The following is an 18,522-nucleotide window of genomic DNA, read 5'->3' as shown; positions in this document are numbered from 1 at the left end:
ATGGATAGAAAAAAGCAAAAGTGTTGATGTGCAACTTCGGAGAGTAGGTCTTAAAAGGTACTGTGGCTTCCTCCTGTTCACTCTTTCAGATCACTTACTCTGAGGAAAGCCAGCTGTCACATCATGAGGACACTTAAGCAGCCTCATGGAGTCTCATGTGGCAAGGAAGTGAGGCCTGCCAGCAGCCACGTGAGTAAGCAACCTTCCCATAACTGGTCTTGGCCAACAGCTTGACTGCAACCTCATGAGATGCTGAGCTACAAACCACCCAGCTAAGCTACTTTGAATCCTTGGCCCACAGAAACTGAGCTAGTAAGTATTTGTTCTTTTAAGCCACTAGGTTTTGGAGTAATTTATTATACAGCAATAAGTAATTAATACACAATTTCTACAACTACTATATTTAAACTGTAAACATTCTAGTATCTAAAATGAGCAAAATCTAGTTAACACACATTAGAGTGTTGCTTTAACATGGCTTATGTCTGTCTGAGTATGCTGTACTTTACAGCAGGAATTGAAATGTTTGAAACATTAAGGTTCTTATACTCTAAATGTAGTGGTTGTTTTTATAACTAAGACATATACAGTGCCTTGCACATATCAGACAAAAAAGAATGAATTTTTTTAACTCATCTAAAAATACAAAGTATTATATGAACAAGTAGTTAAGGGGTGCTTATGTGAAGTTCTACAGGATTTCAAAGAATGGACATTCGGACATTCAATGTGAAGGCTTCAGGAAGAAAGTGGCATTTAAATAATTATAGGTGGAATTAGTTTCAAGATTAAAATTGTAAAGGGGGAAATAGAAAGGCTAAATACAACAGCACAGATTCAAATGAATAATTATGGTGAGTTTAGAGGACAGAAGACCTGTATCAGGAATCAGTGTTTTTTTGGAAGTGTGTCAAAACTTAAGAAAATCCAATAGATGATTTCCAGCACAACGTAAGAAATCTAGGCTTTTTATCCTATAAGATTGAGGGGTTTATATGATTAAAACGGTCTTCTGGTAGATTAATCTAGAGTTTAAGCAACTTGACCAAGTCAGTATAGTTTAACTCCAAAGCGATTTCTACCATAACACACTGCCTGATGTTGGAGATATTGAAAAGAATTAATGTAGTGAGTGAAATAATCAAGACTTTGTAAACAAAGAGGAAGTACTGTATTCTGTAAACGTAAAAGTAGTTACCATTTATTGAGCATCTATTATGTGTCAGGCCCTTAACTGTGTCGGATGTTTCATATATTTTATCTATAATCCAATTTGGCAAGGTAATCCAATATTATTCCCATTTTACAAATGAGAAACCCGAGACTTGGAACTTGAAAGTAGTCAGAAGTTTGCTGACTGCCAGAGTGGTGTTCACAGCTAGGATTAATATTCAGATTGCTCCTTCCAGTACACACCTTTCTCTCCTAACCACAGACTCACCACTGGGTGCCAAGGGCTGAATGAATGCAGAGTGAAGATAAAGGAAAGGTACCCGGCCATATTCTGTATAATTTTAAAACTAAAATTCAACTTTTTTCCTTGGACATGGAGGTTTGTGGTTGGTTCTGAACCACATACCATTGTCTACAGTTGAGGGAAATTGTGATGTTGGAAAGAGTGAATGCTTTATGAAAGTATCTGTGATGCCCATCTTCTTTCTAACCAGCTGTGCAACCTCTGGAAAGATATGTGAACTCTCTGAGCCTCAAGAATCCCCTCTCTAAAATGGAGATAGTGTCCACCGCAAAGGATTGTTGTGCCATGTGAAGTGCAGAGAACCTAGCAACTAGGTTCAACAGACACTATTACAATTTAAAGTACTTCTTTTCTTGGAAAACAAATATTAAACCTGCACACTTGAGTTGAAATCTTGTACAAATTCTTATCTTTGTTCTCCTCCCCCCATTCATCTTTGTGACCTTTTCTTTAGGAAGAAGAATGCAAATATTTGTAGACTTAAAACTAGTTACCATAGCAACTAAAAAAAACACACAAAACACTAGAAGAGTTAAAATGCCACTCTTGCTGCTGCTCTCTTTTAATTAAAAACCCTAAAAAGGCATACCCACTTGGATGTTACTTAACAACCAGAGTCTGGCCGTTGAAGCAGTAAACTTAAGCGATGCCAAAACCAAATTCTGTTGACCAACATGGATTCTCTCCCCTTAAGACCAGTTGCAGCTGGAGTCAAAGAAAAGACTTTTTTTTATCAGGTCCTTCGGTATCCTGTAGAAAAATCAGACAGAAACAAAAATCAGTTATTTTCTTTGGTCTGAGCATCAACACTGGAAGTAAACCCCTCACTTGTATTTCTTTAAAAAGATGTTTTCTACCTTCCCTAGCCCCTTCCACCATTCCAACTGCAGTCAGGAGATAAGCTGCGGGCTAACGAGGTCCACCAGCGACTCGCTAAGACGGGGCCGCTTCCGAAGGGGCGACTGTGCCCGGGTCGAATCGTAGGGGACCAAGGAAGTGGCCCGCGGCGCTCGCGCTCACGGGGCTCCCCGGGCCCCAAGGGTCTGGCCCGTACGCACCAGCGCGCAGGCGAGGCGAGTGCGCGGCCGGGGCTGCAGCTTGCGCTGGCGCCGCTTGCGCTGGCCGTTGAGGAGCTTCTGTGCGATCTTGCGCTCGTGGCCGCCAGGCACCAGCCAGTTGGTGCGCAGTTCCCGCTCGCGCCGCGTGCGGCCCTTGCTGTGTCCGGCCCCACCGGCCGGGAAGTCGCGCAGGTAGTAGTAATCGGGGCAGTCATAGAGCTCCTCCTCGAAGCACACCTCGGCCGGCAGCGGCTGCGCCAGGCTCGGGGCGTTGGGAAGGGCCCGGTCCATCGCGCCCGCTGGCCCGCAGCCGGCGCACGCGCGCCTCTGGAGCCCCTCCGCCCCGCGATTGGCTTCGCCTGACAGGGCGGGACCTAGGCAGACGTCACAGAGCTGGGCTTGTGTCCTGCACGAGGTCTCAGGCTTCCCGCTGGGTCAACCCTGACCCCTTCCTCCGCCTGGGTCTGTGTGCCCTCGTCGGAGACGGTCACTTGGCAAAATCCGATCCTGCACTTGCTTTATGTTGGTCAAAAATGGTAAACATATGCACAGAGGAAAGGCCACATGAGGACAGAGCAAGAAGGTGGTCATCCGCAAGCCAAGGAGAAAGGCCTTAGGAGGAACCAACCCTGGTGACATCTTTTTTTTTTCTTCTCTGGAGCATCAAGTTTATTAGGAAACTTGAGAGAGCTAAATACTTTAATAAGAACCCCTACAAACCTAGGAGCAAAGGAGAGCAGGGCAGGGAGAATGGCCCCAGGGAAAACAGTTCCAGTCTCTGAAGTTTTCATTCAGGTGGGAGCCGAAGGGCGGACTCATAGGGAGGACAGCTTCTCCTCTTGACCCCCCCCCCCCCCCAGGGGGCTCCAGGCAGTCTTCCAAGCTCAGGGTATTTTGGATAAGATGCTTCTGAAGGCCATGGATGCGGGATACCGTCCTGACGTGAATGCCATGCAGAGAATGCTTCGGCAGTCAGCACACCTCCATGGTCTCTCCAGAAATACAGCGTGTATTTCGTGCTTTGCTGCTTACATCCAGCTTCTGTCTCATCTCCCACACCACATGGCCTGTCTCTGGAGCTCAGCATCTTTAAAGTTCAACATTTAAAATGCAGAAAGTACTGCTTGATTGCCCCAGCATGTTTGGCTGGTCATGCTTTGGCTGCCCACTATTGTAAAAAATTATATTGACTTCACTCTTGTCCTTTTGAGATGCTGCTTGTCAGTGGACAACTTATAGCATAAGAATCTTAAGAAAAACCTAAGAACCTCCAAGCCCACCCCCTATGGGCCCTGGCCGTGGCCAGAGAAAGAGGCTGGAGTCCATCATCTTGCTGCCCAGCTTGAAGCCAGTTTTCATTGGTTGTCCCCTCTGGGGGTCCACCAATGCTGCTGCTGCTGTGGGTGGTGGGGGAGCCCCCAGGGTCATGTTGGAGGATTGGGCTCAGGGTGGCAATCCTTGATTCCAGGCTGCATAGGGAGATTGTGTGGTCCTTCCTTTGGGACTGGCTAGGGAATGGAATTCCTCCCTTCACGCTGGCTGGGTAAATGGTCATCCTTTCTTCTAGTCTGGGTAAGTGGCCATCCTCGCTTGCATGCTGCCTGGGGGAGTGGTGGTCCTCCCAGACTTCCTGGGGGAGTGGGCATCATTGACTCTGGGCTGAGTGGTGGAGTTCCAGGGTCTCAGCCATTCTGCCCTGAAGTCTGAAACCCCTGTGCTGGGGAAAGACTAATGTTGGGGTCTGGGGAGGCTCAGGGCCTTCCCCTGATCTTGGGGTTTTCATGCTATCTAGTATTAGATAAGTGCCCATGATGTTGTTATATATTCTTCCTGTGAGTGATTCCTGTATCTCATGCTATTCATATCCCATGTCTTCATTATTTGGACTACTTTTGGGTCTAAGTCACCTCAGGGTGGTTCAAAGTATGGCCTCAGTTTCTCTGACTGGCCAATGTTGACCCAGTGGTCCTTCATTATGTCTTTCATTGTTGATCTTTGGCTGAAGTTGAGAGTTATTAAGTTCTGTAAAAGTCTGACATTTCAGAGACAGGAAGTATGGTATAAAGAAGTGCCCACACAAGATCTTCCTAACTTCTTCAAAATTTCCCCCCACAAATGGAAGTTCCCGTCACCATCCTGTAGAGTGCTACCTCCATGCTCCAGATGTCCATCTTCGGGCACTCATAGGATTTGAGCTGCAAGATCTCTGGGGCCATATAGGAGATGGTGCCACAGAATGTACTTTTTCTCTTCTGTAAATTCCCCACTGAAGCCAAAGTTTGCTAATTTAACCCTTATCTCACCATCTAGAAAAATGTTCTCCAGCTTCAGATCCTGAAGTACTATGTGTCTCTGATGGCAATACTGGGCCACTGATAATAATTGCTGGAACATGGCTTAGACTTTCTTCTCTATCATGGGGCCACAGTTCTCTAAATAGTCAAATAAGGTTCCTTCACTAGCGTGTTCCATGAAAATATAGACTTTGTCCTGATGGTAACGACCTCAAACAACTTTGTAATGTTGGGATGACTTAATCTCTTAGGAGAATGAATCTCTTGAAGAACATCAGAGAACCCTGCCAGGTGACAACTTTTACAGCCATCTCTGTGCTGGTGAGTGTGACAGATCAGCCTAACCTCTCCAAAGGATCCCTTGCCAAAGGTGTTGAGAATGAAGTAGTTGCCAATATGGCACTCCTCATTGGCAGAGATGGCTACAAAGTCATCAGACATGATGACTTAAAGAAATAAAAAAATATTCTCTGAGATCTGTACTCACTAAAGTGGATCAGTGATAAAAATAGAAAAAAAGAGAGGAGGAGGATGAGTAGAAGAAGAGGAGGAGGAGAAAATAAAATAAAAAAATGAAATATAAAAAGAAAAAAATTTAAGTAAAAAAAAATAAAAAGAAACAATGAAAAAACAACAACAACAAAACACAACTATGAGAAAACAAGCCAACTAGTCCAACTCCAAAAAGTCACCACCAATCAGCTTCCTGGGCTCTAACAGACTAAAACCTCAACCCAGCCAGTACCTTAAAGGGGTGGTTTGTATTTCCATCACAATGGCACCTTATGAGGTCAAAGAAAGAAATGTACCACTCATGGCTGGAGATAAACCATAGTGGTTTTCTCACTTTTTGGTCTCATGACCCTTATTTTCTGAGGGAAAAATGAAAGAACCCCCAAAGAACGTTTTGTTTATGTGGGATATTCAATATTGACATTTACTAGAAATGAAAATCTGTAAGATGCAGACAAAAATCAACAGTCTGACTTATTCTCATGCTCCGGGTCTCAGTTCAAATATCACCTGCTTAGAGAGGGCTTCCTACCTACCTCACCCAGCCCATCACTTTTGTCATCTTCATAGCACTGACCACAGTGTGGCTGATTCTTGTTTACTGTCTGTCCTTCCCATGAATTGAAGAGCATGACTGTAGGGATCCATGTGTCTAGCACAGTGTGTGGCAACAAAATGTTTAATCAAATTTGTTCACTGGATTAATATAAGAGTTTGGGGGAGCAAAAGAAAATATGGCCAACTATTTATTTAATCAAAGAGATTCCTAAAACATCTTAAAAACAGTCATGTTCGCCGAAACCGGTTTGGCTCAGTGGATAGAGCGTCGGCCTGCGGACTGAAAGGTCCCAGGTTCGATTCCGGTCAAGGGCATGTACCTGGGTTGTGGGCACATCCCCAGTAGGAGATGTGCAGGAGGCAGCTGATAGATGTTTCTCTCTCATCGATGTTTCTAACTTTCTATCTCTCTCCCTTCCTCTCTGTAAAAAATCAATAAAATATATATTTTAAAAAAACCACAACAGTCATGTTCTATTCTCACTCAGTTTTGGGGACAGATAAAATAAAGAGGAGGGTTGAAGTCTGGGTTTCCAGGTATGCGGGTTGGTGAGGCTGAAGAAAGTCTAACTGGTAGGAGTCTTACTATAAAGATTAAAGAAGATGATTCATCTTTCCAGTGGTACTTGCTAAGGATGCAGTAAATTTGGATCTGCAATGAAGCTGTAAGGTATTTTTACACTTTGAATATCCATTTCCAGATGACACAAAGGACTTCTCAGGTGACCCTGAGTAGGCCATTTAGGTGAATTTTTGTGTTACTTAAATGAACCATCTCTTTTAACCTTGCAACTCAGGGATTAGTTAACAATATCCAATATGGTCCAATCCAGTGCAACTAGAGGGTGTCCTTTTGGAGATGTCTTTCTTTTTTTCTAAAATATATTATTGATTTTTTACAGAGAGGAAGGGAGAGAGAGAGAGAGAGAGTCAGAAACATCGATGAGAGAGAAACATCGATTAGCTGCCTCCTGCACATCTCCTACTGGGGATGTGCCCGCAACCCAGGTACATGCCCTTGACCGGAATCGAACCTGGGACCTTTCAATCCGCAGGCCGACGCTCTATCCACTGAGCGAAACCGGTTTCAGCTGTCTTTCTTTTTATTAAAGTATATTTTTATTGATTTCAGAGGGAGAGAGAGAGAAACATCAGTGATGAGAGGGAACTGCTGATTGGCTGCCTCCTGCATGCCCCTTACTGGGGATCAAGCCCACAATCCGGGTATATGCCCTTGACCAGAATCAAACCTGGGACCCTTCAGTCCGCAGGCTGACACTCTATCCACTGAGCCAAACTGGATGGGCGGATGGGGCTGGAGATGTCTTTTTGATGGACCATGTGTCCAGGTTTAGACCACGATGTTTGGTGTCTTCATCTCCCAGGAGTGTGCTGTGGCTGGATTCTCTACAAGCTTGAATAAGTTTCTTTTACCAGTCTCTAAAGCTCATTGTCTCACTATAAAACCCAGGGCCCTGGTAATATCTTGGTCTTGGACTTCCAGCCTTTACAATGGTGAGAAAATAAATTTATGTTAACAAAAAATGAAAGATAAACTATCCAAGTGTCCAATGGGACTGCTCCAAGAAAATGTGGGGCTGTGTATTTATCCAGAGGACTTTTATCAGCAATTAACATTTTATTAGGCTATTTGGTGTCAGGAGAAAGTGTTCAATAATGATGTAAGTGAAAAATTAGCTTCTGAAGAAATGCCTCTAGTATCCCAGGGAAGTATTTTTAAAACACATCTATCTATAAATGACTGAAAGGAAATTTATCAAAACGCTAAAAGTAGAGTCTTAAAAATGGCGGAAGAGTAAGTTACCCTGATACTCTCCCAGGACCAAACTGGAAATACAACTAAAATACAGAAAAACCACCCTGAAAAATCAACTCAACTGAATACTAGTTGGGGAGAGCCCTGATAACCAACGATGGAAAGTGGAGACTGCATAGAGACTGACTGGAAATGTAGAAAAGTGAAAGGGATGGCTGAGTTCCCACAGACAGCAGCTGAAACTCCGGAGGGATATCTCAGTTGTGGGGGGTTCCCACTGAGAACTCTGGGGTCTAAACTCCAAGCTGGGCTTCTCAGCCTAGAGAACCAGAACTGAGAAAGGTGCCACATAACATCTGGCTGTGAAAAGCAGCAGGGTTGCTGACTTCCAGCCAGAGATGGCTAGAAAGGCAGGCACCCTCCTAAAGGGCCATCGCACATTTTGTGTGCAGCCATTCACCGTGGGCTCTGGTAGAGGGAGGGCAAAGTGGACTGGAGCTGTGTGAGGGAAGTCCAGAGTTGGGGGCTCTGAGGTTAGAGCTCAGAGTGCAGCCATTTTCCTGTGCTGAGTCATTCCTACACACTGTGGAGGCATCTTTCTTCATGGACCTTTGCTATCCAGGTGGTTTTTGTCCCACCCTGTTGGAAGAGCTCTAACCTTACTCTGTGATTTATAGCCTGAGGCAAATTAAGACTGAGTGTCAATTGGATTGCAGGCAGAGGCAGATCTCTGGAGGCTTAGAGTCTTTGCCTAATCTCCTTCTGGGCCTGGGACTAGAAAAAAGCAGACCCTAGTGGACATCTTGGTCCTTTCCAAAGACACACAGCCACAGCAGAGGTTAGCCACAAGCTGAGGATTGCTGATAGCTCCAAACAGGGTACTCAGGGCCAGTCGGAAACAGCATTTGACATTGTCCTGCACTAGAGATTGGGAGTTGTGGCAGATCTACCTAATACGTAGACACAAACCCAAACAGGAAGCCAAGATGGGGAGACAAAAACAAACACACCCAAATGAAAGAATAAGAGACTTATCCTGAAGAAGATTCAAACAAAATAGAGATAAGAAATTTATCAGATATAGAGTTAAGAATAATGATGGCAAAGATACTCAATGGCATGAAAAAAGATATAGTAACTATGAAAAAAGACCAGTCAAAAATAATGACATAGCACTAATAAAGAACACATTGGAAGGAATACACAGCAGAATTAGGGAAGCTGAGGATCAGATCAGTGAATCAGAAGACAGGGTAGAAAACAATCAGAGAACCAAAAAGAAAAAAACAATTAAAAAACAGGAAGACAGTTTAAGGGAGCTGTGGGACAATATGAAATGTAACAATATTCACTTAATAGGAGTGCCAGAAGGAGAAGAAAGTGAGCAAGGGCTAGAGAATGTATTTAAAGAAATAATAGCAAGAAACTTCCTAACCTGGTAAAGGAAAAAGTCACACAAGTTCAGGAGGCAAAGAGAGTCCATGCAAGAAGAACCCAAACAGGCCCATGCTCAGACACATCATAATTAAAATGCCAAAAATTAAAGACAAAGAATCTTGCCAAAACCGGTTTGGCTCAGTGGATAGAGCGTCGGCCTGTGGACTGAGGGGTCCCAGGTTCAATTCCGGTCAAGAGCATGTACCTTGGTTGCGGGCACATCCCCGGTGGGGGATGTGCAGGAGGCAGCTGACCGACGTTTCTCTCTCATTGATGTTTCTGGCTCTCTGTCTCTCTCCCTTCCTCTCTGTAAAAAATCAATAAAATATATATTTTTTAAAAAAAGAATCTTAAAGACAGCAAGAGAAAAGCAATTTGTTACCTACAACAGAGCTCCCATAAGGCTGTCAGCTGATTTCTCATCAGAAATTCTACAAGCCAAAGAATATGGCATGAAGTATTCAATGTAATGAAAAGCAAGGATCTGAAACCAAGATTACTATATCCAGCAAGGCTATCATTTAAAATAGGTGGTGAAATAAAAAGCTTCCCAGACAAAAAAAAAAAAAGACTAAAGGAGTTTGTCACCACCAAACCAGCACTGTCAAAAATGCCAAAGGAACTGCTGTAATGAGAAGAAATAGAGAGAAACCTAGGCATAAGGAATTAAAATGGCAATAAATAAATACCTATCAATAATATTGAATGTAAATGGATTAAATGCTCCAATAAAAAGACGTATGGTAACTGAATGGACACAAAAACATGACCCAACTATATTCTGTCTACTAGAGACCCACCTCAGAACAAAAGGTTGAGTGAAGGGTTGGAAAATTTTTTTCCATGTAAATGGAAACAGGAAAAATGCTGGGGTAGCAATACTCAAAATAGACTTCAAAATGAAGGCAATCACAAGAAACAACAAAGGCCACTACTTAATACTAAAGGGATTGATCTAACAAGTGGATATAACATATATGTACCCAATATAGGAGCACCTAAATATGTAAAAAAAAAAAACTTCTTGATGACTTTAAGGGAAGATGAACAGCAATACAATCATAGTAGGGGACTTTAACATCCCACTCACTTCACTGGATAGAACTTCCAGACAAAAAATTAACAAGGAAACAGTGACTCTAAATGACATATTGGATGCCGAAACCGGTTTGGCTCAGTGGATAGAGCATCAGCCTGCAGACTTTAAGGTCCCGGGTTCGATTCCAGTCAAGGGCATGTACCTGGGTTGCGGGCACATCCCCAGTGGGAGATGTGCAGGAGGCAGCTGATAGATGTTTCTCTCTCATTGATGTTTCTAACTCTCATTCTCTCTCCTTTCCTCTCTGTAAAAAATCAATAAAATATATTAAAAAATAAATGACATACTGGGTCAGATGGATTTAATTGACATTTATAGAACATTTCACCCCAATACAGCAGAATATACATTCTTCTCATGTGCCCATGGGTCAGTCTCAAAGATAGACCACATATTAGGACACAAAACAAGTCTCTACAAGTTCAAGAAGATTGAAACCATATCAAGCATCTTCTCAGATCACAGTGGAATGAAATTAGAAATCAACTATAGTAAAAAGACTCAAAAACATTAAAACACATGGAGGTTAAATAGCATGTTATTAAACAGTGAATGGGTTACTAATGAGATCATGAAAGAAATCAAAAACTTCCTGGAAACAAATAAAAAGACACAACAACCCAAAATCTCTGGGACACAGCAAAAGCAGTCTTGAGAGGAAAGTTCATAGCTTTACAGACCTACCTCAAAAAAAAAAAAAAACCCCAAGAAAAACTAATAATAAACTAACCCTACAACTTAAAGCATTAGAAAGAGAACAACAAGAAAAGCCTGATTGAGTAGAAGGATGGAAATAAAGATTAGAGCAGAAATAAATTACATAGAGACTAAAAAAAGAAAAAAACAGTACAAAGCAAATAAATGAAACCCAGAGCTGGCTCTTTGAACAGATAAATAAGATTGACAAACTGTTAGCCAGACTAATCAAGAAACAGAAAGGACCCAAATAAATAAAATCAGAAACAAAAGCAGAAAAGTAACAACTGTCACCACAGAGATACAAAGGATTGTAAGAAAATACTATGAACCTCTATATGCCAACAAGCTGGGCAATGTGGATGAAATGGACAAATTCCTAGAAAAATACAATCTCTCAAAACTGAATCAGAAAACCTGAATAGGCCCATAACAACTGATGAAATAGAAACAGTAATAAAAAAAGAACTCCCAGCAAACAAAAGCCTGGGTCTGATGGCTTCACAGGAGAGTTTTACCAAATGTTCAAAGAAGAACTAACACCTATCCTTCTCAAACTATTCCAGAAAATTCAAGAGGAAGGAACATTTCCAAGCTCTTTTTATGAGGCCAGCGCAATGCCAATTCCAAAGCCAGATAAAGACACTACAAAGAAAGAGAATTACAGGACAATTAATATGCCTGATGAACATAGATGCTAAAATCTTCAACAAAATATTAGCACATCGGATCCAACAATATATTAAAAAGATAATACACCATGATCAAGTGGGATTTATTCCAAGCCTGCAAGGCTAGTACAATATTCACAAACCAATAAACGTGATACATCACATAAACAAATTGCAAAACAAAAATCACATGATCATATCAATAGACGCAGAAAAAGCATTAGACAAAATCCAAGACCCATTTTTTCTTTAAATATATACATTTTTTATTGATTTCTTTTTTTTAATTAAATCTTTATTGTTCAGATTATTATAGTTCCTGTTTTTTTCCCCCCCATAGCTACCCTCCACCCGGTTCATACCCCCCCTCTGTCCTCCCCCATAGGGGTACAATTTTTGTCCAGTCTCTTCCCACACCCCTTTCCCCACTGAGAATAGTCAGTCCACTCCCTTTCTATGCCCCTGATTCTATTATATTCAACAGTTTATTCTGTTCATCAGATTTTTTATTCACTTGATTTTTAGATTCACTTGTTGATAGATGTGTATTTGTTGTTCATAATTTGTATCTTTACCTTTTTTCTTCTTCTTCCTCTTCCTAAAGGATACCTTTCAGCATTTCATATAATACTGGTTTGGTGGTGATGAACTCCTTTAGCTTTTTCTTATCTGTGAAGCTCTTTATCCGACCTTCAATTCTGAATGATAGCTTTGCTGGGTAAAGTAATCTTGGTTGTAGGTTCTTGGTATTCATCACTTTGAATATTTCTTGCCACTCCCTTCTGGCCTGCAAAGTTTCTGTTGAGAAATCAGCTGACAGTCATATGGGTACTCCCTTGTAGGTAACTGACTGTTTTTCTCTTGCTGCTTTTAAGATTCTCTCTGTCTTTTGCTCTTGGCATTTTAATTATGATGTGTCTTGGTGTGGTCCTCTTTGGATTCCTTTTGTTTGGGGTTCTCTGGGCTTCCTGGACTTGTAAGTGTATTTCTTTCACCAGGTAGGGGAAGTTTTCTGTCATTATTTCTTCAAATAGGTTTTCAATATCTTGCTCTCTCTCTTCTTCTGGCACCCCCATAATTCGGATGTTGGTACGTTTGAAGCTGTCCCAGAGGCTCCTTACACTATCTTCATATTTTTGGATTCTTTTTTCTTTTTGCTTTTCCGGTTGGGTGATTTTTGCTTCGTCGTATTTCAAATCATTGACTTGATTCTTGTGGTCCTCTAGTCTGCTGCTGGAACTCTGTATACTATTCTTTATTTCAGTCAGTGTATGCTTAATTTCTAGTTGGTTCTTTTTCATATCCTCGAGGGTCTCACTAGATTACTTGAGGGTCTCACTAAATTTATCGGCAGTCTCACTAGACTTTTTGAGGGTTTTACTAAATTTATCGGCGGTTTCTAGAAAATCCTTGAAAAACCTTAAAAGTATGGTTTTTAACTCTATATCCAGTAGTTTGCTTTCCTCCATTTCTGTCATTTGTGACCTGTTTCTTTGTCTCTGCATTTTTTATGCTTCCCTGTGTTGATAGAGTGGCTTTCTGTGCTAGGTGTCTTTGTGCACGGTCTTGTTGTAGTTAAGCCTTGATTGTTGTAGGTATCACTGGGAGGAATTGACCTCCAGGCCAATTGGCTGTGAGAATCAGCTGTGTCTGCAGTGAGAGAACTTCTGTGCTGGAGACACCCTTCTGGGGCAAGACTTGCTTCAGTGGGGCTTTGGTGCTCACTGAGTCTGCCCCCTGAGTGTGTCCCTTATGGATCTGAGGAGTTGTGATCTGGATGGTCCCACTCTGACCACTGGGTACACTGGCTCTTGGATCTCTAATTTAGCCTCTGCCTGAGGCTACCCAGCAGGAACCCAGCTGTGAAGCAATGCATGCTGCTGTGGGGCCTTGGGCCTTCTTTTTGGAAGTTCTGGGTTTTTCTGACTCAGCTGCAGTTTGTTAGGTAAAAGCTTCTGTGCACAGCTTGGGTGGGGCGGGGTCTCTGGGGATCAACAGGGCGGAGCAAACAGCTATGGCAGCTCCTCAGTCCTACCCTAAGAGGTCCCGAGTCTCAGTGTCCCGGTAATCGCTGTAAGTACCTCTGAGAGAAAGCCGTCCTCGAGTTCCGACTGATGCCAGACAGTCCAGTTTCTCCTGTATGACTCGCCCGGAACTGGAGTTCACAGCAGTCAGGAGCTTGAGACTCCCTTCTGATTGAAAAAGACAACTGCGTCCTCAGTTTCCAGCCCTTTCCATGTGCGCCCCATCCTCAGCTGCCAGCCCTTTCCACATGAAAAACTACTAGATTTAATTAATGAATCTGGTAATGTAGCAGGATAAAAAATCAACAATAATGAATTCTCAGAATAATAGTGAATTCTCAGAAATAATGAATTCTCAGGAAGAGAAACTAAACAAACTATCTCATTTATCATTGCAACAAAAAATTGAGATAATTAGGAATAAACTTAACCAAGGAGGTAAACGACTTGTACAAAACTGCAGGACATTGAAAAAAGAGATAGCGATGATATAAAGTAGAAAAATATACCGTGTTCATGGGTTGGTAGAATCAACATCATTAAAATGTCCATACTACCCAAGGCAATCTGCAGATTCAGTGCAATCCCAGAATTAGAACAAATATTCCAAAAATTTATATGGAACCAAAAAAGACCCTGGATGGCTGCAGCAATCTTGAGAAAGAAGAACAAAGTTGGAGAAATCATAATACCAGATATCAAGTTATACTACAAAGCCACCGTAATCAAAACAGCCTGGTACTGGCACAAAAGCAGGAATATAGACCAATGGAACAAAACAGAGACCTCAATTAATATTTGACAAAGGAGGCAAGAACATATGATGGAGTCAAAACAGTCTCTTCAAATTTTAGACATTTCTCACAGCAATATGTTTACAGATACATCTCCTAGGGCAAAGAAACTAAGGAGAAAATAAACAAATGGGACTACATCAAAATTAAAGCTTCTGCATAGCAAAGGAAACCATCAACAAAATGCAAAGGGAGCCCACTGGATGGGAGAACATATTTGACAATGATACATCTGATAAACGGTTAATATCCAAAATATATAAGGAACTTCTACAACTTAACAAAAGGGAGACAATATAATTTAAAAATGGGCACCTATTTAGACACTTCTCCAAAGTGGACAGATGGCCAAGATACATTGAAAAAAATGCTGAAAGTCACTGATCATCAGAGAAATGCAAATTAAAATGACAATGAGGTATCACCTCAAACCTGTCATAATGGCTACCATCAACAATTCAACAAATGACAGTGCTGGCAAGGATGTGGAGAAAGTGGAACCCTAGTACACTGTTGGTGGGAATGCAGCCATATAGAAAACAGTATGGAGTTTCCTCAAAAATTAAATATGGAACTGCCATTTGACCCAGTGATCCCACTTCTAGGAATATATCCTAAGAAATCCAAAACACCAATCAGAAAGAAAGTATGCACCCCTATGGTTATAGCAGCACAATTTATAATAGCCAAGATTTGGAAACAGCCCAAGTGCACATCAATAGGTAAGTGGATAAAAAACTTATGGTAACATTTACACACTGAATACTATGCAGCAGTAAAAAAGAAGGTTCTCTTACCCTTTGAGACAGCATGGAGGGACTGGAGAGTATTATGCTAAGCAAAATAAGCAAGTCAGAGAAAAAGTATCACATTATCTCACTCATATGTGGAATCTAATGGACAAAATAAACTGATGAACAAAATAGATCCAGAGACATAGAAGCATAGAACAGGGAAGAGGGTGGGTGGGTGGGTAGGAAGAGATCAACCAAAGAACTTGTATGTGTATATACATAACCAATGGATACAGATAATAGGGTGGTAAGGGCCTGGGGTGGGCTAGAAGGGGTCAATGGGGGGAAAAATGGGACATATGTAATACTTTCAACAATAAGATTTAAGAAAACAAAATAAATGCTAAAAGTATTTCTGGCTGGTAGGGTTATACATTAGTTCTTTTTCTTTTCCTCAGGTCCATGTTTTTTGTTTTGTTTTGTTTTTTAAATATATTTTTATTGATTTCAGAAAGGAAGGGAGAGAGAGATAGAAATATCAATGATGAGAGAGAATCATCGATTGGTTGCCCCCTCCATGCCCCCTACTGGGGATGGAGCCCACAACCCAGGCATGTGCCCTTGACTGGAATCAAACCTAGGACCCTTCAGTCCGCAGGCCAACGCTCTATCCACTGAGCCAAACCAGCTAGGGCAGTTCAAGTTTTTGAGAAGGAGTAAGAGTTCATTGCTTTAAGAGTGACTAAATGAAAAAGCACCCAGCCTGCTGCAAGGCCCAGAACCAGCAATTTCGTGTTATCAGAAGATGCCAGCAACCCAGGTCAGGAGGCATAAGCTATTCACTTGCTCCATTGGCAGCTTCGGGTGAGGGCAGAGTCCTGATCTGCAGCATTGGGGAAGGTGCTCCAGAAAGCAGCAGAGACAGAGGAATTGGTTCAGGTGAACTGAGCACAGTAAGTGCTGAGAGTTATTGGGAAGAAGGCATTTGTTTTGGTTTGGTTTAATTATGTGGCGAAAAAAAGGGGGTTATTATGGAAAGTGACCTCACCAAGTTGATCTGATCATAAATTCCTAAGTGGGCAGGTCATGGTGGGTAGTCACACCCTAGGCATACAGCTTTTAAGTAAAAGGCTTATTTTTGCCTTGAGCAAATCGGGTTCCTTGTTTCTGTGTATTTAGGTTAGTTAACATACCTTTTAAATAAACCATACCACCCTCTCCCACCTCCATGTAATCTTCCTTAAATTCCCTTCTTAGTTTCAAATGCATAAAAGAACCTGCAAAACCGTTATTCTCTGGAGCATTTGAGTTCTTTCTCCCAGGGATAAGTCATCAGTTTGTCTCAGATAAAGTTATATAAACATTCTCTACAGGTTTGGAAGTTTCTTTCATTGACAACTGCCACAAAATTTGCAGCCATTCCCTTGGGGATTTTCTTTTTAATATATGGGAAATAGTTCTCTCTCTCTCTCTCTTTTTTTAAAGGACTTCCCAGGTATTTGATCGTGATTAATTTGTCTGTGACCAAGTTGCTGATTTGAGTTTTTTTCTTCTGCATTATGAAGCTTTATCCCTGGTGGGGAGTGGCCTACATACCTCTCTCTGAGGGTAGTTTTGGTGGTTCTTTAAATGAACAAGTCCCAGGAGAGTGTTTTTAATTAAACACCAGAGGGGATTTTCTCTTACACCCACATGTCTTACATCTATTGGGGAAAAAGGAACTAATATTTATCCCTATACTTCTCTCCCATACATTATCTCTTTAAAAAAAATCTCTCTAGAATTTGTCCTTATGGAAATATTCAGACATCATCAAAGATAAAAAGAATAGAATAGTGAAATCCCATATCCCATCACATGGATTCAACAATTATCAAGATCCTCTCACATTTGCTTTATGTATCACATTCTGGTTTCCTCTGCTACAGCATTTTATTTTATTTTATTTTTTTTAAAATATATTTTATTGATTTTTTACAGAGAGGAAGGGAGAGAGATAGAGAGTCAGAAACATCGATGAGAGAGAAACATCGATCAGCTGCCTCCTGCACATCTCCCACTGGGGATATGCCCGCAACCCAGGTACACGCCCCTGACCGGAACTGAACCTGGGATCCCTCAGTCTGCAGGCCGACGCTCCATCCACTGAGCCAAACCGGTTTCGGCATCTGCTACAACATTTTAGATAAAATTGCAGACCTTATGTCATTTCACCCCTGTATATCTCAACATACAGCTCTAAAAAACTAGACACTTCTTGTATAATTGTAATGCCATTTTTACACCTGACAAAATCAACTGGTCCTGGTTATCTAATACCCAATCCAAATCAACTTTGGTTGTCTAAAAGACATTAAAATACATACAACTCAGAATATATACAAAATCTACACATGAAATTTGTTTGTATGGCTTTTAAGTCTCAGAGCAGTCCCCCTGCCTTTTTAATTTTTCTGACATTACCTTATTGCAGAAACTGGGTTAGTTGTCCTGTAAAATGTGGATTTTTCTGTTTCTTGTGATGTTATTTAACTTGTTCCTTTTCTCCCATATTTCCTGTAAATTGAGGTTGGATCTAGAGGCTTGTTTATACTCAGGTTTAATTATGGAGGCAAGAAAACTGTGTTTTGGCATCATATCAGAAGACTCTCAATGACTCGTCCCAATTTTAGTAAAAGCATACTAAAGAAAACTTATTAATGAAATAAAATTTAAATAGCTCTTTAAGCCTCATTCATTAAAATCTTTTATTTCTTGATTGATTTCTAGAGAGAGGAAGAAGGAGAGAGAGAGAGAGAGAGAGAGAGAGAGAGAGAGAGAGAGAGGAGAAATATCGATTTGTAGTTCCACTTAATTATGCATTCATTGGTTGATTCTTGTATGTGCCCTAATTGGAGATCAAACCCACAACCTTGGTGTATCAGGGCAATGCTATAACCAACTGAGCTATCCAGTCAGGGCAAACCTCATTTATTATTCAAAATAATTTATTGGACATGTACCATGTGCCAAATATTGTTTTATTTAGATTTTCAAGATAAAGTTCCCTGATCTCATGCAGTTTATATTCTAGTGGGAGGAGGCATACTATAAAAAATATATATGAGCTCTCTTGGTGACAAATGCAATTAAGAAATATGAAGCATGGGAATGTCACAAATGTAACACTTCAGACAGAAGGTTTGGAATGTCTTTTTGAGAAGGTGGCATTTGAGTAAAGGTCAAAACACAGAGAGCAAAAGTGACATGAGCAAAATGGTGAGGAAGCTCTAAGCCCTTGTTCCCACATCTATAATAATAAAAGCATAATATGCTAATTAGACCAGATGTCCTTCTGGATGAAGCAGGGGCTGTGAGGGAAGCCCAGGTCCCAAGTGCCTGCCAGCGGCC

General features: G+C 41.4%; 2 protein-coding genes across 3 annotated transcripts in view; both read right to left on the bottom strand.

Moving 5' to 3' along the window:
• Positions 1–18,522, bottom strand: part of SEPTIN14 (septin 14) — a gene marked incomplete at both ends in the record, with an annotated part of 334,062 nt that overhangs the window by 171,928 nt on the left and 143,612 nt on the right.
• On the bottom strand, positions 2,005–2,861 carry NUPR2 (nuclear protein 2, transcriptional regulator). Of its 2 annotated transcripts, none has more exons than XR_013995956.1 (2): positions 2,335–2,861; positions 2,005–2,227 (listed from the first exon to the last, which is right to left on the bottom strand). XR_013995956.1 is itself a non-coding variant. In XM_081090405.1 (2 exons), the coding sequence occupies exons 1-2, from the start codon at positions 2,824–2,826 to the stop codon at positions 2,189–2,191; spliced, it is 330 nt and encodes a 109-aa protein (XP_080946531.1). In that variant the 5' UTR covers positions 2,827–2,861; the 3' UTR covers positions 2,005–2,188. The 2 variants fall into 2 exon arrangements, 1 of the variants encoding a protein (XP_080946531.1); XM_081090405.1 differs by having other exon boundaries at positions 2,536–2,861.

The sequence above is a fragment of the Myotis nattereri genome, assembly GCF_964212035.1.
Source record: "Myotis nattereri genome assembly, chromosome: 4".
In the NCBI taxonomy this organism is placed as follows: domain Eukaryota; kingdom Metazoa; phylum Chordata; class Mammalia; order Chiroptera; family Vespertilionidae; genus Myotis; species Myotis nattereri.
The sequence above is the reverse complement of the archived record's forward strand: the minus strand, read 5'-3'. Positions and strand labels throughout refer to the sequence as shown.